This window comes from Diceros bicornis, chromosome 5, assembly GCF_020826845.1.
Source record: "Diceros bicornis minor isolate mBicDic1 chromosome 5, mDicBic1.mat.cur, whole genome shotgun sequence".
Classification (NCBI taxonomy): Eukaryota; Metazoa; Chordata; class Mammalia; order Perissodactyla; family Rhinocerotidae; genus Diceros; species Diceros bicornis.
This window is the reverse complement of record NC_080744.1, coordinates 61,452,745-61,475,768: the sequence shown is the minus strand read 5'-3', so window position 1 is coordinate 61,475,768 and position 23,024 is coordinate 61,452,745. Positions and strand designations below refer to the sequence as shown.

The following is a 23,024-nucleotide window of genomic DNA, read 5'->3' as shown; positions in this document are numbered from 1 at the left end:
CTTTCATACCTCAATGTCATAGCCGATGCCATGGGCCTTACATATCTGGAGAAAAACATAGTGGAAAACCAGCGAGAGATTGTTGTGCCTCAGCTGGGTGGTCATCACTGCATAGCGACTGGTTGCCAGCGACTGGAAAAGACCACAATTGAATGTCAGACTCTTTACAAAATATTTAAATAAACTTTTACTTTTAGAATTGTTGTGGAGTAACAGAAAAGTTGTGAAGATAATACAGAGTGTTCCTATACACCCCACACTCCGTTCCCCTATTGTTAATATCTTACATTGATGCGGTACATTTGTTACAGCTAAGGAACCAAATTGCTACATTACTATTAACTTAAGTCCATGCTTTATTTGGATTTCATTGGTTTTTCCCTAATTCTCGTTTTCTGTTCCAGGATCCCATCCAGAATACCGCATCATATTTAGTTGTCACGTCTCCTTAGGTTCTCCTGGGCTGCGACAGTTTCTCAGTCTTTCCTTGTTTTTGATGATCTTGACAGTTTTGAGGAGTACTGATCAGGTATTTTGTAGAATGCCCCTCAATTTGGGTTTGTCTGATCATGTTTTTCTCATGATTAGACTGGGGTCCTGTATTTTGGAGAGGAGGACTACGTTGGTGAACTGCCCTTTTCATCACCTCATATCAAGGGTCCACCCATCAACATGACTTATCACTGATGATGCCAACCTTGACCACCTTGCTGAGGTCATTTTTGCCAGGTTTCTCACTGTAAAGATACTTTCCTCCTTTCCATACTGTACTCTTTGGCTGCACTAAGCGTAATCTGCCTCCTTGAGAGGACCAAAGTTAGAATTTTGATGCCACCTGCTTTCTTCGTTTGGGAAACTGCTATTCTTTATCTTGCCTGCCTGTCAGCGGGAGCTATCCCAAAGAGACTGGTTACAGTAGTGATATTGGCTCAAGACAAGGTTGACATAAGGGAAGCCATATTGTAGAAAAGAAAAACTATTGTAACTCTGAATGACCTCTGACAAACTAACCCAGCTGGATATGCAGCCTCCAGGAGATCTAACTGCTCTGTAGATTTTATGACCCCTGCTTGTACGTGTACCTCCCAGCTGCGATAAGATGATAACTTGGTTTTTTTGAGTTCCTTAGGAATGTGATGACCCCCGAAAAGAGAATCTATGCTGATAGCCATCATCAGTGAAAACTGAAAGATCTGGTGTGGCACTCCCAGTCTGTAACACCAGAAGGTCAACATTCCTAACCCCCTCCCCAATAACCCGATGGCCTACATAACTGCTGTAAGATTTTGTGCCCCCTTAAGATGGTTCTTTTGGACATGAGTTGGCCATCTTCCCTCTTGCTAGCAAGCTGTAATAAAAAAGTCCTTTTTCTCCTACCACCTTGCCTCTTGGCATGTCTTGCGGCGAGCAGAAGGCCCCAGGTTGGGTGGTAACAGTAGGCCTAAAGTATTTCAATTATAATATCTCCTAAAAACATTTAAAATTTAATCTGTATAAAAGAACGTGTTGGATCCTGGCAGTTTTGTAGCATGTCTTTTGTGAGATATGCTATTTGCCTTTGACAATCACCTATTTTTGTCCTTGGATAACTGGGAATTTGGAGAACTGCACACAGGGCCATGGCCAAGCTTAGCGTATAGAAATGAAGGTGCCTGGCCCAGATTTTGAACTTCAGGGACCCTCAAGTGCTGGGCAACTAGGTGCCTGCCCTTGTACAGTGACTTGGAATAGGAGAAGGAAACGGAGGTGCTGCTGGTCCACAGTTGGCTGCATGGATCATAATGACCTGACACTGTCTATTGTGAGACCCCAGGCTCTCTCTCCATCTCTGAGGTAACACAGGGGAACTTGGGCTGACTGAGTGCCTAGTGGAGAATGAACATCCTTTCCCAGCCTGCATACCACTCACACACACGCACACACCCACACACACACAGATTTCAGGTTCACCTTTTGTGACATATTTCTCCCACATATTGTGTCTTTTCCTTCCACACTTACATAAAGTACTGTATCTGATGGTCTTGTTATCAGTACTATTAATTAAGCCTGCTCTTCCCATGTGTAAGCAGAGTCCACATCTACAAAAATGTTAGGCTCCCACAGGCTAATGCATCTTGAGTTGTGCACCTTCATTAGTATTGTTCCATTTGTAGCCATTGAGAGTTTTATTTTTACAAAAGAGAATCTATTTGACCCTCATATGCCTCACAATGTACTTTGTTATCACCCTGAGCTATCAAGAGTTGTTCCCCTGGCTGTCTCCCTTACATGACTGGGGGTTTTCTGTGGGTAGGCACTATTTGCTTTCTGAATCCCCAGGCTGGACATGATGCTAGCACAGAGCAGGCGTTCAGTGTTTCTTGAATGAAAGAAAGAATGGATACATGAAATAGAGTAAGTGGATAGCACTTCCCTCTGACTTAAGAGACTTCAAAGGATGTAATTCAGGGGACTTCCAGTCAATGAGGGCTTTGGGGCAGAAGCAGGTGATTCAGAAAGCACAGAGGACAGTCACACCATCCCTAGAGAATGACAACTTGGGGCAATCATTCCAGGCCTTGCCCCCAGAGGATATCTTTTGGAGAACAGTGTAGCTGTGGTGGGCTTGGCAGGAATTATTGGTGGGGTGACAAGAACTGGCTAAAAGAAGTTCTGGCTCAGCCCTTTAGTCAGTCTGGAGGGGGTTGGGCACCAGGCCTGCTCCTCCTGCTGTGCTAGACTGTGCCCTGCTCCTACCTTCACAATGAAGGCCCAGAAGCCTGAGTTTTTGTATATGGAAGTGAACTGTAAATACTCTGGAATTCCATTGTGGTTACTGAGCATGTAATTGCATGGTAATTACCATGAATTCACAAGATAATTCCAAGGTTATTTTTGTCTTCTCAACTTGTCTTATGCTGCCATAGTATATAAACTAGCAAACCCAAGATCAGGCCCCAGTGAGTGAGGGAGAGAGGTAGGCAGGCATCTGGTGGCAGGGTCCAGCTCAGTGCTATGTATCTCGGCTCCCAAGCCAGGCAGACGAGCTCACCATCCAGTATTACTGGACAGCAAGTAAGGATGGGCTATCCTGAGGTTTCTTCCACACTATGGAGATGGACTGCAATTCCCCCTCCTCCCAGAGCTGGGCTTGTGATTCATAAAGAATCTGAAAGAAAAGCCGGGATATTTGGTCTATGTCTCCAAGCTATGTCTTCTTTTCCATTACTGTCACCACCCTCGTCCAGATCTTTATGGCCTGGAGAATAGGAGAACTTCCTACTCGGGAGGTGGAGATGCACACAGAATTCTGTAGTGGAACGGTTATATGAAGTCAGAAAGACCGAGGTTCAGAACCTGACTAGGCCACTTGCTATATATGTGATCTTGAATATGTCAATTAACTTCTCTGACTTCTGATGATTAAATAAGCACCTACCACAGCACCTGGCACCTGATAAATGGTAGCTACTATTGTTGTTGCTGTTTTCTTTGAAAGCAGAGCATTTTGGACCTGCACTCAATGATATCTCCCAGGCTGTTCCTTCCCCACTGGTACCTAGGATTCTGAGCATTACCACCAGATTGATCGTTTCCCAAACCCAGGTTAGTCAATGCTCAGAACGCTGCAGTGTCTCCTCCTCGCCTTCAAGATGAAAGCCAGACACCTGGCTTGGTGGGCAGACTGTCCCAAACTTGCTCAGTGGACTGCTCCAACCACTTCTCCCACTACCCCCTTCCCAGATTCTCTGCCCCAGCACACCTGTGCATTGCCATCTCCTAACAGACCACAGGCTCTCTTCAGCCTCTGTCCCTTCTCCTGGGGGAGATCTCCTTCTCCTCACCACTGAGTGACTGCCCTAGTCTTTCAGGCCAGACAAAGTTCTGTGTTCTTAGTAAAGTGTCCCCTGTCCCTGCCAGTCCAGGCTCATTTCTCCTAAGAACTCCAGCAGCAGGTTGAGGGGCTGTCACTCAAATGGCACTGAAATGAGGCCTTGTGGTTTCTCCCTGTGAATGTGCTATTTTTCTATTTCTTTTCAACTCCTTGAGGACGGGGACTTTGTCAAATGTCTTTGTATCCTTGATGCTTGGTGAAATTCCTGGCATATATTAAGTGCTTAATAAATGTGTTATAATAATGCTAATAAAGATGAACATACACAGTATACCTATTTTGTTTTAGTCTTAACTAACTCCACGGTTTCTACAGGAAAAAACTGTTGATAATCCAGGGTTGTCTTTTATCCAGCCCAATAGCCCAAGTGACAGTATCATCATGAAGATTAAATGAATACATAAAGACCTTGGAACAGTGTCTGGCACAGAGTATGCACTCACAAACTGTTAGCCCTTATTATCATTTGTTAAACTAAATAATTTCACAAATAAGGTAAATTATTTAAAGTAAAAACTGACCAACCAACCAATAAATCTTTTCATCAGAAAGGGACTTGAATCAGAAGACCTTGGCTTTGCTACTTACTTTACTTTGTGACCTTGGACAGCTCACTTAACTTTGCATAGCCTCAGTTTCCTAATCTGTAAAATGGGTATGATAATCCCTGTCTCATCTATTTCTTGAGTTTATCATGGGGATCAAATAAGCTCATGTCTATTTAAAGTATAAAGCATTACACAAATAGAAAACATCATTTTAAAAAGGTTGACTTGTGTAATCAACTCTCTTCTGATGCTGTACAATCCATTTAGGTTTGCCAAGGAAATCACAACCTAAATGGATTTTGCAGCATCAGAAGCCTCCTCTATGACCATCTGGCCCATTCAGTGCTTACTGAGTCTCGGCCGAGCTCAGAGAATATTAGAAGGCAGTGGATAATGGCAATATGCCTGGAAACAACCTCATCACACAGGGAGATGAAGTCTCCTTTGGAAGAAGAGCTTTCTCTAGGGTCTCAATCAGAGACTTCTTCAGGGATGAGCTTAAGCTCTACTCTGGGCCAGATCATTGGATAGCGCAACGGTCGGACACATAAGCTTTAAAGTCTGACAGGCCTGGCCTTAAATCCTAGTTCCACACTTGCTTGCTGAGTGACCTTCCACAAGTTGCTTAACATCTCTTAAGCTCAGTCTTCTTATCTAAAAATGAGCATAATAACAGCACTTGCCTAATATATCGGGTTGTATAAAGATTATGTAAAGCACCTAGATAAAGTACCTTGTGTGGAGAAAAAGCAAAATGCATTTTGGATGTTATCATCATGTTATTATATGCATTACAGTTATCTGCTGGCCTATCTGTGTCCTTTGATAAACTTGGAGCTCTGTGCTACTCCTCCTTATGTCCTCTGTGCTTAGTAGAGTGCCTGGCACGTGCTACTCCTCCTTATGTCCTCTGTGCTTAGTAGAGTGCCTGGCACGTGCTACTCCTCCTTATGTCCTCTGTGCTTAGTAGAGTGCCTGGCACGAAGTAGGTGTTCAGTTAATATCTGCTGAATTACTTCTTGTTGATTCTTGCTGAAAGTATTTACTGACGGCTAAGGTGACCTGTCACAACAATATTACTCCCTTCTAAAGGATTCTGCAAGAAAAAGACCGTTTCGAGCCAGCCCTGATGGCCTGGCGGTTGAAGTTCAGTGCGCTTTGCTGCGGTGGCCTGGGTTTGGTTCCCGGGCATGGAACCACACCACTGTAGCCATATCAGTAGCCGTGCTGTGGTTGCCGCTCACATAGAAGAACTAGAAAGACTTACAATTAGAATATACAACTATGTACTGGGGCTTTGGGGAGGGAAAAAAAGAGAGAGAGAGGAAGATTGGGAACAGATGTTAGCTCAGAGTGAATCTTTCCCAGCAAAAAAAAAAAAAAAAATAGAGAAAGACCTTTTCAGGGAAGGCTGCAGTATGGAGGGATGGGCCCTTCCTGTGGCCCTCACAGGAGATGCCCCCTCCCCCAGCATCCCACTGTACATCAGCTGCCTGGGCCAGGTTTGGGATAGAGCCTGTTCTACAGGCCCCATAAAAATCAAATCCCTCAAGAGATCTTGGGGGTCATTTAGCTCTCCCTTAATTTACAAATGAGGAAACTGAGGCAGAGAGAGGACCAGAATTCAGGATCCCTGACTTCCAGACCAGTGCTCTTCACTCCAAATTCCCACTGGCCACATTTGGAATGTGTGGGAATTTCAGAGGTTAGCCTTTTCTAGTAAAACAAGGAGAAAAAAAATAGAAGACAAAATATTATCGGTAGAAGTCTAGTCTTATTACACTACCTATCTAAATCACAATCTAACAAGAATGCTTCCAGCCAAATAGAGGAAGCTCGAAATACTCCTTTTCACTGGAGAATATAATTTTGCTTCAGTCACAATTTAAATTGATTTAGTTCTGAGCACCAGCACTTGAAGTGTGGAGCATATTCTATTTTCGCCATGATACTTGTTTTGACAGTGATACATTTCCGTTGACATAGTTGAATCCTTATGTAATAAATCTCTGCCTGAAAATTAATCATGTTTATAATATTCTGAGAATTAATAACACCCATTGCTCAAATCATTAACTTAAAAAAGGAGCTTCCAAAAATCTGTTCTCGGCAGTAAGGGACCACAAATAAATGAATGTTTGATAAAATAATCCAAGTAGCAGTTTAACAAGCGTAAACTTGAATGTGGTTGCAATAACACAGAACTATTGTTTAAGGGTTGGCAGAGGCTGATGAGGTTCTTATTTCAGTTACGAAGCAGGCATCCACATGCATAATGAACTGCTCTCTGAATTATTAATGTGTTGCTTATTTAGCCTCATCTGTCTAGAAGATAATGTATCCTAACTCTAATGAGTGATTGGTTTTGTATATAATTACAGTAGCAGCAGTCTCGGGGAAATGTGTGCCTTCAAAGAAGGAGTTCTAAAAATAAAGTCATCACATAAACTCTGTTGTTGTTGCATTCTATCAAAATCAAACCCGAAGCATTTGAGAATTCATAATAAATTACAGGAGACGGAGTCATTATTAACATCATAATTTAACACAAAAGGTTTTACTTAATCATTCATTACAGATCATGTGCTGTTAAAATGCTTATAAATGACTTGGGTTGGTTTAAGAGGTTTGCAAAGATGGTCGCCTTTGGCCACCCACCAACCGTGGTGCCAAGGGTCCACAAAGAGAGAGGAGTAAAAACGGATAGACACGGGTAACGGTTTATGCCCATTCTGACAGAATGTTAATTAAAAGTTAAAAAGTTGTTAGGTGACTCCTCTTCATTTCTAAATCACGCACGTCTGGGACTCATCCGATCTTGTTTCTGCCTTCAGGTGTCTATTTGTGGAGGACACTGAATCAGAAGCCCGCGCACGTGGTCTAACTGGGTCTAAATGACAGTTCTTTGCCACCTGTTTCTGACGTGGGACAACAGCTCTTCTTAGAGTCCAGAAGTTTTTGCTTTCCCCCTGCATCGCATATTATATAAAGGAATAGGCCCAAACTGGACGCATTTTATTTTTATTTTATTTTTTTTGTGTGAGGAAGTTCAGCCCTGAGCTAACATCCACGCCAATCCTCCTCTTTTTGCTGAGGAAGACTGGCCCTGGGCTAACATCTGTGCCCATCTTCCTCCACTTTATATGGGACGCCGCCACAGCATGGCTTGACAAACGGTGAATCAGTGTGCGCCCATGTTCCGAACCCAGGCCGCAAGCAGCTGAGCGCACGCATTTAACCGCTACGCCACGGGGCCGGCCCCTGGACACATTTTATAGGCATTAGTTCTGAATGCGCCCTCATTACCATTGTGGTTTCATCTATGCATTTCCTTTTTCTTCAGTCTTCAAAGGAGGCTGTCAACTGAATGATCGTAAACCTGACGGCATCACAGTCTGTTCACACTTGTTCAGGAAGCTTCAGTTTGGTTGTAAATTGTGCTGTGTGTGCAAATGTGCATGCTTCTTTTAAGAATCGCCTATCACGTGTGTACGCATGCATGGGAGCATGAGTGTGCGCGCACACATGCACAGCGACACCAGGGTGAGACCATCCGCTTATGTTTCTAAAACCAAAAGCACTTTCAATTTATCCCTACATCAGAAAACCTGCACAGCTTTTCTTCAGTGAGTGTAGAGATTTGAATTATTGAAGATCATAATGCTTCCCTTTTGTGTGCAGGCAATTCCTAAAAGTGTTTAAGACTCTTGATCACAGGAGAATTCTCGTATGTTGCCTCTAGCTAGGATTGAAACCTATAGGCAAGATGAGGAAAATGGGAGAGTGTTTCTAATTCAGAGTACAACTTCTGCTTACAGCCTTCTGAAGCAACATACTTAAAGGCAGCAAATTGTCTTTTGGAGTCTTGTGTTGAATACTAACTCAGCTTCCAGCTTCCTTCTAGAAATGGCATAGAGTTAGGCTCGCTAAGCCAGAAGGACTCAAGTGTTACTCCTGTCCCTCCCTCTAGCATTGAACTTAGGGTCCTGTAGGTCCCTTTGGCGAGGATGGAGGCCACAGGTGGAGTTGGATCTGGGAGATTCCCAGCAAGGTCCTGAGACTCATTTAAAAGAGGTCTGTTTCTCTTCCCCAGTCCAACTCTGCTTCTCTCCTTAATAAGCAAAGAGATCTAGGGGGTTCCCATGAGCAAGGGTCCCCACCTCACAGGACAAGTGGATTGAGGAGGAGAAGGAGGCTGCTGCTTGAGACCCCCAAGACATATGGCACCCTCTCCAGGCTACCCTTCCAAGTGTACACTGAGTTCCCACCAAGGCAAGTGACTGGGGACCCTGGGCGAAGTCAAACAAGGATTGTTTAAATCCAGAGGCATCTCTTGGACCCAAGGAGACTCAGCAGAGAGGTAGGAGATACTGCTCTGAAAAAAAAGATACTGCTCTAGGGCACCCGTGTGGGGGTGCTATTAACCACTGAAATTCCCCTTTTATCTGTTTGATATATTTGGATCTCAAATAGAGCTTCATTTGCAAAAAGGGTATGAAGCCCACTGTTGTGGGAGAAGGCCGAAGAAACCCTCTGGCGCTCAGAGCAGCTGTGGCCAGAGAGCTCCAATCTGTTCTCATATCCCACCTACACTAAGGGCCATCTGGTCCTCTCGACCATTGTTCTCCTTTCCCATGGCCAACTAGCCCGCTGTCTCCAAGGAGATTTACTCTTTGTCACCCAGGGTTCTGAGGTTGGTAAACCTCAACCAGCCCCAGGACTGCTGGCCTCAGCCACCCTCGTGATGTGCCTAGTGATGAGATGGGAGCTTGGGGCCTCGGGAAGAGGCAGATCATGAGGAGTCTCATTAACCCAGCTGGGAAGTTGGGCTTTTCCTGAAGACGACAAGGAGTCAATTCAAAATCCTCAGTAGAGGAGTGACACGCTCAGATTTGCTTTTCCCCTTGACCTCCTTGACTGTGTGCGTGGTTAGGCTGAGGGGAGAGACAGGAGGCAGAGAATCTTAGTGAGGAGCTCCTATAATACCAGTGTGAGACCATGAAAGCCTTAACTAAGGCGGTGTCTTTGTGGAGGGAGAGCAGGGGTCAGAGTGGAGGCATTTTAGCAGCTAGCATTAACATGAGCTGGTTGCCGACTGAATGTGGGGATAGGGGTGTCTGATCAGCCTCTGGCCTGAGCCCCCAAGAGGAAGTTCAGGGAGAGGAGAGACGACAGATTCAGTTTGGAATAGTTTGACCCTGAGGACTCTAAGTTGAGAAGTTCTGTAGCATATTGGATCTAGGCATCTGAAGCACAAAAAAGAGATGGGGGCTAGAAAAATATGAGTTTGTCAGAGGTTGCTGGTAATTGAAGCAGTGGGCATAGATATATTTGCCCAGGAAAGTGAGTTGAGAAGAGAACGGAGGGGAATGCCCAGATTTCTCCTGGAAAACCCCGTGCTCTTTCACCCTCCACGTATGCTTCCTCTTTCTGGAATGCCCTCTCCCCTTCCTCTGACCAACACATTCGTGTTCCAGAAACCCATTTTGGAGAAGTTAAGTGACTTGCCTGAGGGTCCTTCTTCCTTCTATACTCAAAGAGCCTGGCACCCAGCCAGAAAGTGGTGGTTGAGGGTGGCATCAGGCAGCGTCTGTGGCTTACCGGCACTGGCGGGGCTTTAAGGCATCTTGTTTTCTTCTCTTTCTTGCGAGCAAAGCAGGGCACTTCAAGGGTGCTCAAACTGCAATCCAGATGGCCGTTGGTGAGGTATAAGGTGAGCTGAGTCAGGGCCAGCTGGTCACTGTAGGAGAGGTCGAGGCCTGTTGCCCACACCTGATCAAAACAGGAGCCGTAGAAGTGAGGTGAGATCAGCGCTCAGGAAAGAAAGGCCCAACCTCCCTACCAGACCAAACCACGTCAGACCCGGCTAAACCAGTGGACACGTGACTTAACGGAGTAGATGTTTTTGCTTCTGTTTCTACTTCGTTCAACTGAAGGATGGAGCCTCAGTCTGATTCTAATCAGAAGAGTCAAGGTTCCTGTGGGAAGTTATACACATGCAAATACCTGGCCAAGATAATCTAATGGAGGCACCCAGTTCCGAAAGGCTCGTGTTGATTTTGATTTTTCTGCCTGTGGTTTGCCATTTCTAAGATGGTCAGCGCAATGTTTTCTACTGAGAAAATGAGGCTGGACAGAAGCTTTGGAGGGTGGGGAGGTCAAGGGAGCAGACAGAGGGGAAAAGTAAATATGAGAAAAGGGCTGTTTGCCCTGATTTCAGAAAAAGTAGTGGCAGCTGGGATCCCTGGGAATCTCAATATGATTCTTAAGGAAAACCTGTGGTTGGCCTCTCTTAGCTGTGCCACCATTTTACTAGGAGAGAGCAGGAAAGTCACTTCACTACCCCACGTTGTCACAGTATCCTCAACTAGGAAGCAATGATAACACCCACCTTAGCTGAATCACAGGGTTATTAGAGGAATACGATGATGCAATAAAAATTAAAATGCTTTGAAAAATAGACATACGTGAGCAATAAGTTACTGAAAGCTACTAGATAACTGAGTAATGCCCATTAATTCCTCTGACAGATGTTTACTGAGGATCTACTATGTGCTAACCTGGTGATGGCAAAAGTGGGTCATGTGCTACCTCTCCCATCTCCTGCGGCAGACCATCCTTAATTGCCCATCACCCCCACCCCCACACTGAATCCAGAAGCACCCCAAAATCCTCCTTGGTTCAATGCTCAAGGCATATTATTGTGCTCATCACAAGAAAGTCTAAGGTAAATAGAAGCAGGTCCTGCCATCAAGAAGGGGAAGATAAATACATATATATTCAATTAATTACAACACAATATAATACGGGATATAATAAAGAGATGGAACAAAGTACTCCTGAAGCAGAAAGAAAGGACAGACTGAGTTTGTCTAGTGAAGTCAGGGCTGCATCATGAAGAAGGTGACATTTGAGCTTTGACAAGAAACACAAGCATGACTGGCTCCCATGTATCAAGTACCTGCTTCACAAACATCTCAGATCTTTATAATAACCTAAAAAATAAATGTCATAGATGAAGAAACAGAGGTTCAGAGAGGTACCCAAGTCTGTACAGCTAGGAAGTGGTCAGCCTGGGATTTGAATCTAGTTCTGCCCGGCTCCAAGTCCACCCTCTTCCCATCCCCTGCTGGAGGATTTGGTGCTGATTCTGGCCCAGCCAATCCTTACCCTGTACCGGTTTCCCAGTCAAATTAAGAGCTAAAGTTGCAGAGAATCAAAACATGTTCTTGTTTAAGATAATCCATGCCACGGAAATGTCTTGTGGAGAAAAGATGAAGTATTGTATTTCTGGAGTATGCTGTAATTAGCAGTAATGCATTTTCACTGTAGGAAGTTGGAGACTAACACATTTTCATGAAGACTTGATTAAACATTTTTTCGTCTTAGAAGGCCTGCATGTGCTCCACACACCGACTCGGTATGTTAAAATACATAATACATCTGCCCTAGAGTGGACTCCTCTCAAACAAATCTAGCCATGAGTGACTTGAGTAAGCATTGACTGTAAATGACATCATTATAAGGATATTAAGGGGTCAAGCTGTCAAGGCCCCTTGCTAAACCGAAGCTAATTTCAGGAGTCATATTCGCGCAGTAATGCCCTTTTATAATAGCAAATAAATCACATTCGCAACAATTGGTAAAAACTAACTGCCAAGTATCTGTTGCAGTTGTAAATATCCTATTTGTCAACTTAAATATTTCCCGCTGTAGGGTGTAAAAAGCAAATCGGATGGGGACAGCTACTTTTCCTTCCTACAAGAAAGTGAACTTGCTGTTCCTGCATGTCAGGCATTTCTTTTTCCAGAGCCTCTGTTTTGATGTTTTAGTGTTCTTGATCAAAGGGAAATGTATCTAACACACGTTATTAATATTTATGTTAGTAACATTAATGTTTTGGTGATAAGGGTTTTAATGGGAAGGCAGCACAGTGTAGGGGAAAGAGAGAACCCGGGAGCTGGAGAGCCTAAATCTGGCCCTCACGAGTAGTGTGAACTTGAATGAGTTATTTAAGCTCCTTCAGTCTCCGTATCCTTAACTGCAAAAGCAGCAAATGATAATACCTACGGAGGATTTTGAAAACAAAATAAAATAAATGCACATAAAATTGCCTTACAAATGATAAAGTTCAATACAAATGTTATTTATGATTACTAAACGTTTCCTTTCAGAGGAGTAGGATCTTAGCAGACACATTTTCAGTTGCCGGTACAGCTATTATTAGATCGCCCCATTTAATACCTGTTTTCCCCATTCATAATCATTGTGTTCAACCTCACAACAACTCAATCCTGTAGGTGGTTAGGTTTGGGCAACATTGGTATTACTCTATCTCCGTTTGACTGGTGAGGATACTGAGATGGAAAAGTGGCTTCCTGGTTTGCCTAAGATCATAGAGCACAGCCGGAACTCTGGTCTTTCTGGAGCAGAAGAACTTTTGCTTCCCCAGGCTGCCCTAACTCCTTGGTTCACAAAAGAAATAGTAGAACAAATTTCTTTAAGACTTTTCCTCAACAGCAGGCTTGCCTGAATTGCTCAGATAATTATTCTGTTCTCCATCTGGTTTTTCGTTGAAGACACCGCCTGAGGCATGCTTGTTCTGCATACAGGGGTTCCTGTCTCCCCCTCTAGACTGTCAGCCCTGAAGGGGAAGCTGCTGGGTCTTTGTCTTCCCACAGCACCCAGTGTCTGGGGCAGGGCTTGGCTCGCCGCAGGGCACATCAGCACCTCTGATACTTCACTGGGAACTCCTCTGCAGCCTTTCAGGAAGAGGGTCTAGCTTGGTCTCTTGAAACTGGTTTCAGATTCAAATGAAGCAAATATTCATTGAGCATCTCCTCTGTGCCAGCCCCATGTCTTCACACATATCTCATTTAATCCTATTCTTGCATTTGGACTTCGATGCTAACTTGAGAACCTAACCTCCCTCTGCACTGGATACTCCCATCACAGTTGAGCTGAGCAATGATGGTGGCCTGTACAAAGGCACTGTGAGTGGGGATGGGGAGAAGTGGACGGATTTTTAAATGTTCCGGAGTGGCTTTGACATGACTCACAGGACTTGTAACAACTAGCTTGACAGGTTAATTGATTAGATGTGAGGGCGAGGGAAAAACATCACTGAAGGTTAGAGCTGGAAAGACCCTTACAATCATCTAATACAATCAGTTTGCGTTATAAATGGAACAACTCTGGTGTGAGAAGTGAAGTGGTTTGCCCTAGGTTACGGAGCCAGGTATCAAAGGTGTGGGGTGAGAAACTAAGGTGTCTCAGCACCCAGTCATATATCACTCGTGGATAGTTCTTTGATGGATTGATGATATTCAAAACCATTTTATTAAAAGTGGCTAGAATACCAAAGAGATTTACATCAAGGCCTTAAGAAGCACAAGCAATGTGAAGATATTCCTCTCAGCATTACTAGTAATAATGAAAAATTGCAACTTTCCAACATTCGGGCCTTGGTTAAAAAGATTATGACACATGCAAGTGAGGGGATGGTCTATGATATTATCACTAAAGATAATGATTGTGAATAACTTTTGGTGATGTGGGAAGATACACAAAAGAGCAAGAGCAGGATATAAAGTCCTATAGGCCATATGACTTCAGCTTGCAAAACTAGTATTATACACAGAAAAGACCAGATGAGAATATAACAAAATGTTAACAGTCCATTGTTAAAAGTAGCAGAATTATGGTAAGTGCAGTTGTATATAGACTTGCATGTATATTCTAGATTGGCACTATCTAATATGGTGGCTGCTAGCCACTGTGGCTCTTGAGAACTTGAAATGTGGATGGTTCAAATTGAGATGTGCTATATAAATACCTAACGACACCAGATTTTGGAGACTGTGGAGGTAAAAAAGAACGTGAAATTCTCCTTAATAATATTTTATACTGATTACATGTTGAATGATAATATTTTGGTTATGGTGGGTTAAATAAAACATTATTAAAGTTATGTTCATCTTTTTTTGGTTACTTTTTAAATGAGGCTGCTAGAAAATTAAAAATTACCCACGTGGCTTACATTTGTGGCTTACATTCTATTTCTATCAGATTAGTTACAAAAAAGTCCATTGCAACTTGAGCAGGGGCAGGGCCAGTAGGGGTGGGGAGGGGGAAGTGCTGCAGAGGCACCAGTTCTCCACTGCCCTGCTCACTGCAGCTGCATCTGAGACCTGGGGCAGAGCGGGCGGAACACAGGCAGAAGGCAAACCAGGAAACTGCAACATCACCACCGACCTTTAAACAAGCATGTGAGAACCGGAAGACAGGGTCAGGCAGAGGCGAGCTTGCCCAGAATTGTTCTGTTCCCAGGCTCTGGGTCCTGTTTGGGCAGCAAGCTTTGGGATGAAAAGGTAACAACACGCTTCTGTATGGGGAGGTGTGGGAGAGAGCCCAGGACTGAACCCTTTTTGCCTTAGGTGTTCCAGGCAGATGGAGGCCACCTGCTCACCCCTGCTGCTTCTGCCTCTTTCCTTTGACAGGCAGGATGGATGGGTGGCAGAGCATGCAGATGTGGGCAGATGTGCTCAGGCCCTACATTCTGCAACTGCCTTCAAGTGCAAATAAAGTTCTGTAGCAAAGAGTTTGGTCTTGCCAACCTTCTCTTACGGGCATCAGGGTAGGTATGGGACTGAGAGACGAGTTTATAGAGCAAATAGCATTTATTGAAGACTCATAAAATTTCAGAGCTTCAAGAATCCATAGATGTTTTGCACACCCATCTCTGGGTTCTCTTTTCTTCTCCATCATCTTCTTTTTTTACTTTTTGATAAGGAGAACCCCCTCGAGGCTCCAGAAGGATAAGAGACTTGCTAAAGGCCCAGCTCACGGTACAGGATCTGAGACAAATATCTGTGATCCTCGGCAAGTCACCTCTCAGGGCCACAATTTCCTTGACTAATCTCTGGGGATAAAAGTCCTGGTGGACCCTCCCTCAGTTGCCTCCAGATGTGTCTATGGAGCTAACTGAGAATTGTGATGATTTCTCACTTATGCAGAATTTTTTAAAAGGCAGATCCTCTAACCAAGGCAACTGAGAGATGCGGCCCTGAGACTTCACCCACCACAGAGATGGCATCAGCGTGCAGAGTGTGACGCACAGCCCACTCTCCTCAGCTCCCGTTTTGGCTGAGGGCAGTGTGCACCACCTCCCTGCCAACGTTCATGTCTTTATTCACAGTCCCAATCCGACAGGAAACCACCATCGGACCACTTGATTCTTTCCAGAGTGAGACCAAACCTTCAGTCGTGGGTCCCCAGAGCTCTGGCTAAGCTGTAGAGGCCAGGCTACGTGTCCAGCAACTCTGCTTGCTGAGCAGTACAGCCGTGGGTAGGCCAAGGTTCCCTCTGTCCTTATTGGTTTGCCTAAATACAGACCCAAGGGTTTACTTCCTACCTACAACCGTGGAGGTGGGGAATCCACTGGAAAGTGTTGAGCAGAGGACCACCATGATCTAACTCATATTTTTAAAGGTTTACTCTGGTTGTGGTGGGGAGAAGAACCCAAGAGAGGGCAAGGGTGGAAACAGGGAGGCCAGTTAGGGGCTACTGCAATAATCTGGGTGAGAGACGATGGTGGCTGGGCCAGCATGGTCACAGTAGAGGGTGGGAGAAGTGGTCATATTATAGATACGTTTCAAAACTAGAACCTAAAAGACTTATTGGTGGGTTGCATACAGGGTATGAGAGAAAGAGAGGAGTCAGGATGTCTCCAAGAATTTCACCCTGAGAAAATGGAAGGATGGAATTACCATTTATGGAGTGGGGCAGACCACTAGAGAAATAGTTTAAAGGGTAAAATCAAGATCTCAGGTTTGGGCATGTTAAATTTGAAATGCCTTTGTTGAATGATGTTCTGGAGGATGAGATGAGATCTCAGGCACCTTTTCTCCTCTCTCAGCTGAGAAATCCAGAGGATATGCTTGGCTGGGTTGTAGGGATAGAGCAGAATCAGCCCCTGGTAGGGAGGCATCTTTTCCTCTGCTGTCACTTTCAGGCTCAAGGCTCTCTGTGGCTGGGGAGAGGCGAAGTCTGTCGGACCTAAGCCCTTCCCTAAGGGACATTCTCACCATGTTTAGGCTGAGACGAAATAAGGTTGAGAAGGATAGGGGCAGATTGGCAGAGGAAAAGAACTGACAGCAGCTTGAGGGTAACGGGGACTGGAGAGGCCTGTGCTTTGAGGGAGGTAAGTTGCTTCGCTGGAGTGGAAAGGGCCCTGGACCAGAGTTACAGGACCTCGCTGGGAGTGTTGGCCTTGCCCTTTACTGTCTCTGTGATCCTAACTTCCTTCTCCTCTCTGGGCCTCAGGTTCCTTGTCTATTAACCAGACCTGTCTGTGATGGTCTCTATCTTGGACCCCGACTTCTTTCCCATGTGACTGCCAGGAGCAGGTATAAGAACTCGCCTGCTTGGCTCTTGACTTCGGCATTCTTGCCTGCTTCTCAAAGACGGGGTGCACATTTACCTCGTCTCAGGTGCTGTTTAAAAACAGTCTCCAGAATTCCAGCTATCATACAGAGAACATACTTTCTTAGGCAGCTAATAAGTGACATCTCTTCCCATTTTGATCCTCACCAGACAGTATCAAGCTCTGCATTGTGGTAAACAACACACTTGATACTTAATTTTAAAGAAGGTGGTACACACTGTAAGAATCTTCAGTTAGTAAAATATTAATGTGATTATGATATTTGGTAAGAATTGTTTGTATTACTTAAAAAAATCCACAGACAGGCAGAGGGGACTGCAGCCTCTTGGCATGTTGCCACCTAGTGGCGGCTGCTGGGATGGCCCAGTCTCTGAGAGGCGAAGGAGAACTGCTGTGAGGGCTGCCTGGGGCCCTCGCCAGCCCTGATCAACAGCTGAGACTCTTAGTACTCATCTTGGAAGCCTTCCCCTCTGTTTTTATTAATCCTGTTTGTCCTTCTGGGCACGATTTAAATCACAGCTCCACGAGGCTGTCTCTGAGCAACTAGAGCATCCGTTCTCTGTACCACTCACCTGGATATTGCCTTATATAAGCCTTTGGAGTCTGTGGGGCTGTGCCTAGGGCCTCCACAATTTTCAGAGGCCTTCAGAATGTTTGGATTCTGAACAAAAAAATGTCACTGGCTCTCAAATATGAAAAGCAAACGGCAAAATAACAATAAATGTTTTAAAAATATTTAAAAATTCAATGTCAATTAAATGCAACACCACTCTTACACAGTTACGTCTAAATCGTATTCTATGACAGTGCATTTTAACACATTTGATTCTTTAAAACTAAAACTACTCAGGGGCCGGCCCCGTGGCTTCGTGGTTAAGTGCGCGCGCTCCGCTACTGGTGGCCCGGGTTCGGATCCCGGGCGCGCACCAACGCACTGCTTCTCCGGCCATGCTGAGGTGGCGTCCCACCTACAGCAACTAGAGGGATGTGCAACTATGACATACAACTATCTACTGGGGCTTTGGGGAGAAAGGGGGAAAAAAAAAACTAAAAATACTCAGGGCCCAGAGAGGTCTTAATCTGTTCTGGCCAACTTAAAATGACCTACATCACTCCCACCTCATGTTATGGACGAGGACTCTGAGGGGTGAACTCACTCACTCAGGTCCCACAGTCAGGGGAAGAGCTGGGATCAAAGCCCGAGTTTCCTGATTCCTGGTCCAGCTCTTTCCGTGACACCTAACTACCAGCATTAGTAGCCCAATTTCTTTCTAGTACCAGAAGCTTCTCTGTGACTTTGGAAATTCTTTCAGGATGTGCAGGAACTACGTTCAAAATTAACTTGGGGGTCCAAAATGAAAAATATTGAAATTTAAACCTGCATCATCAACAGTTATATTTGTTTTTAACTTTTATTAAAAAACCCACAAATCTTTTAATATACTTTTGCTTTCTCTGCTTCCTTCTGTTTCTTCTACTACCTCTGTAAATTTATATCCTCCCTCTGTTACTTTCAAGACTGATGGCCTAACTGATATTATTTGTATTCTTAAAGTACAGAATTATGTACTCATTTCTTTTTTCTTTTTTATCATGAATTTTTGGAAGCCTATTTTCTTATTCTGATGTTAAGCACTAAACTGTAATAAACATGAAAACCCAATTTTTATAACCTATTGCAGGTTTCTAGGACTAGTAATTGTATATGCTTCTTTCATGGCAATTCAATCTAACAATCTCATGCTGTCGATAGTTATCTCCTTTAATTTTCATGCTATAAATGTCAGGGCTGGTGAACGATTTGCTTAGTTGAGAAGTGTTCCTTGAAAGTTACTACAAATAATCTCCAAAAGGCGTGAATTTTCAAAGCAGAAAGCTCTTGCTCTGTAGCTCCCATCCGGGAGGATTCCTGTGCCCAGTCCTTGTGGATGCGGAAGACCATTGTGCAAAGTGAGACGAGGGTGAGCACGCAGCCCCGACCCCGTCAGTGCAATGAGCTGGCAGCAGAGTTCGCCTTTTCCTCCCAGTTTCCTTGACAGCTCCAGTAAACCAGAATTTTTTATAAAGAACCACCCCAGTTGTAGAATACGTAGGTGGGAAACATGGGCTGTCAGAGCTGTGGCCTTGAAGTTGGTCTAGTTCAGCCCCAGGCACGAGGCTCCAAGAGGGGAAGAGAACTGGTGAGGAGCAGAGTTCAGACCAGAGCTCAGAGCTCTTGATTTCAAGTGCAAGGCAAGTTTGCTTACATTTGGGAAATTCCTAGAGAGGAGAATGAGACCGAGAGCAGGGACTTTGCTTATTCGTCTCTGCATTCTGCACAACACCTAGCATAGCACTCCTGATATTAGTGTGTGCAATAAATCTTTGTTGGATGATTCAATTAAATAACATAAGGAAAAAAATCTTCCCTTTAAAACACAGACAGGAGAGATACCACTCACACTCACAAGGGTGGCTGAAATAAAGAAGACATTAACAAGTATTGGCAAAGCTAGGGAAATATTGGAACCCTCATACATTGCTAGTGAGGTTATAAAATGGTGCAGCCACTTTAAAAATCAGTTTGGCGGTTCCTTAAAAGTTAAACTTTGAGTTACCATATGACCCATCAGTTCTACGCCTAGGTATATAACCAAGAGAAATGAAAATGTGTTCACACAAAAACTTGTAAATGAGTGTTCCTGGCAACATTCTTCATAACAGTGAAAAAGTGGAAGCAACCCAATGTCCGGCAACTGATGAATAGATAAACAAAATGTGTGCTATCCGCAACGGACTATTATTCAGCCATTAAAAGGAGTGAAGTATTGATACATGTGACAACATGGATGAACCTTGAAAACATTATGTTAAGTGAAAGAAGCCAGTTACAAGCAGATCACCAATTGTATGATCCCATTTATATGAAATGTCCAGAATAGGGAAATCCATAGAAGCAGAAAATGGTTTCCAGTGGCTGAGGGAAAAAGGGTATGGGGAATGATTTCTAATGGGTACAGGGTTTCTTTTGGGGGTAAAGGAAATGGTCTAAAATTAGATAATGGTGATGGTCGTATAACTCCGTGAATATACTAAAAACCACTGAAGTGTACACTTTAAAAGGGTGAATTTTATGTTATGTGATATCTCAGTGAAGCTGTTACACACACAGACACACACACACACCCCAGTCTCCAGGAGACCCATTCTAGGAAGGACGCCTACACAATTTGTATGGCCACTTGTTTGAATCTAGTTCAGTGTGTAAGTGATGACTGAATGAGGGAGCCTGTGATAAACCACCTCCCAAACTGCCCTCTGACTTTATTCTAGGTATTCTTCAAGTCTCTACCTTAAAAAGCTTTTCTGTATGTGGGTAAAAAATAACTGCTACAGACACTAAAGCAAACTAGTGTCCAGCAAGGGTTAACACCTGGGGCTCAATAAGCAGTCACGGGCTGGAAGGGATGATATGTCAGCATCTGTCAAAAGGACTCAGTCAGCTCTGAGGACACAGTGTCACTTTTCTAAAAGGCAGTAAGTACACTTCCTCCTACTCCCCACTGCAGGCTTTCATTTTATATCACCTCCTGGACTGAGCAGGCCTAGGTGTGGTCAAATCCAGAAGACAGGCGGGCCTGGTCAGGCAAGGGGGCATGTGACACAGCAAAGCTTTGTCCTAGCCACGTCCACTTCCCCTCTTCCCTCCCGTTGCTCATGCCAGGGGTCTCCCAGCACCTCAGCCTGCCTTCTGTGGTAGGGGCTCCCCCAAGCCCTATGCCCTCCACATGACACTTCCTCATCCCCACCAAGTTAACCCAATAATCCAATAAATCCTGACTAATTTGGTGACAGTAGAGGGCTGAGTGCCAGGTAACACGTTTGTCGTAATGGAACCTTTTGGATTTGGCTATCTGAGAGATAAATCTGGATTCCACGACTTTGCCTTTGTTGTCTATAGACTCTGGAGTTTGAAAGATTCAGCACCCTATCAGGCCAACACGCCATCTTTTTTGATGACAGCAATATTTAGAAAGCTGCGTATTTGACCACGTGGAGGACAGACTCTAGGAGGGAGACTTGGGGAAGGAAAGAAGAAGGGAAAGTAATGTATGTTAAAGGTCTATTAGGTATAATGCCCTCTGGTATTTTCTCACGTCATCCTCACAACAACCTTGTGAGGTAGATATTAACATCCCTATTTTATAGAAATGGAAGTGGAGCTCAAAGAACCCAGACATGCCCAGGTTCCACAGCTAAGCAGCAGGGCTAGGATTAAGATCCAGGTTTGCCTAACTCTGAGGTCTAAATTTTCTCTCCCGAGCTCAGTCTTGGGAGATTACTCTCCACCTGGCAGGGGAAACAAATGCTTGGTAGAATGCGACAGAGCACCATGATGCTGCAGCCACATCCAGAAACTCCACCGCTGACTAGCTGTTTCTGAAACCAGAGGAAGGCCTGTGACTTACTGTGGGACTTTGGGCAAGTCACTTGACACCTTTCTGCCTTACCCTCCCCATTATTTGTTGGTAAAGCCCTTTGGCAGCCTATAATAAAAGAGCTGTATAAAGACAAAGAAATATTGTCCTTCAGTGTAGGCAAAAAGCCAAGGTTCCTACCTGTGATCAATAAAAGTCCTGTGGCACTTTCCAGAAATGTATGGGTAGAACTTTAGGGCTCTGGGAAAAATTCCAATTGAGTAGCTGCTGACTGCAAATCACCCCTAGTTTCACCTGAATAAGTGTTCTTCAGCCTGGCTGACCTGCCGGGGCTCTGCTGCTATGTTAGGCCTCTGTTCCACAGAGCTTCACCCAGAGGCTGCTTGTAACTGATACCATTTGTCCCTAGGTTCAATTTCTAGCAAATGAAAGAAACAGCATCAAGGGAGGTATTTCCTTTCTTTCTTCCTCTTTCTTCCCTCCTTCTCCCCATCTCTTCTTCTAAAATTCAATGCACTGTTTCTTAATATATAGCTACTCTCAGGAGGATACACTGGAAGGTTCTTAAGTCATGGCAGATAACTGTAAATGCTTAGTTTTAGCTCTACTTGTATTTGATAAGCATTTTATACAGAGTCTTCAAGGCAATTTGTAGAAAATAATTGTGAAATTACTTTCTTTGTAATTCCTTCATCAATAAATGAATAAAAAAATACAAAATACAGACATTGATGTTTTCCCTCCCAAACTTGAGCTAGCATGTTCTTTGGTATACCATGAGTCTTTAATATGAATAGAAGTTTTATAGTTATTTCTTTGCAAAGTGTCTTCTTTATACTGAGCTTCTCATCCTGCACAATTCTATTTATGGAGGGTGGGGCACTTAATTGTTGCCACATGGGGTTCAAAACCTGCTTCTTCCTGTTCAGGGGATTGCTGCACGAGAACCCAGTTGTCCTCTTTGGTGGTAACTGCCAATTCCATATTCTTCTTGGAGCCATATGTGACTCTTTTCTCTATAATTCCTCTGTATTTCCTGCCTATGTTCTCCCTATGGGAGGTGAATTTTGTTATTTTATTTGGACTTGTATTTTGTATCGGTTCCTGACTTAGCCTGATCGAGTTTCAATGGGTTGGTTTGATATCATTTACATATTGAGACATTTGTGCAGAAATCTAAAAAGGTTAAAAAACAGACATAAATAAGTAGGTACTCTAGTGTGGGCTAGGAATGCGCCATAATATGGGAAGACCAACGTTCTCAAAAAGGAAACCCATTTCATTTATTTATTTACAAGGTCTTGGAACAACAGGCAACACAATGGATCTTATGTTTAAGAAAGCAAATATATGTTTAAAGGAATATACATATTGTTAAAACTTCTATTTATGCAAAAGATTCATGTAACTTTATAAAGGTTTTCAGGGATTTTAAAGGATTTTAAGTGCTGTGTTAGACTGTACTAGTAACAGATGTTCAACGGCATGTTTAAGTTTTTGTTTTACTGAAAAAGCAATGGATTACTTGATATTTTCTCTTTAAAAAATCATGCCAAAGCTACCACATTTTAAATATAGCTTAAATTCATTATTTCTAAAAAGCGTAAATGATTTAAAATAACATAAGTGTTCCTAAAAATAAATATTACTGTAGTATAGTTTTGTTTGCTAAATATTCCCTTCAGAGTCTCAGTCTTTTGTGTCACTTCTTGTTCTTTTTCTATGAAGACAGATGG

The 23,024-nt window shown here is 43.8% G+C and overlaps 1 protein-coding gene across 2 annotated transcripts in view; it reads right to left on the bottom strand.

The window, feature by feature from the left end:
- IQCH (IQ motif containing H) overlaps positions 1 to 23,024 on the bottom strand; it is a 193,694-nt gene that overhangs the window by 15,633 nt on the left and 155,037 nt on the right. The window contains exons 18-19 of one of the 2 annotated variants that reach the window (XM_058541925.1): positions 10,027 to 10,197; positions 10 to 132 (exon numbers count right to left, since the gene is read on the bottom strand). In XM_058541925.1, the coding sequence (XP_058397908.1) occupies positions 10 to 132; positions 10,027 to 10,197 (294 nt within the window). The remainder of the gene's footprint in view (positions 1 to 9; positions 133 to 10,026; positions 10,198 to 23,024) is intronic. The other variant, XM_058541926.1, reaches the window with a different exon arrangement.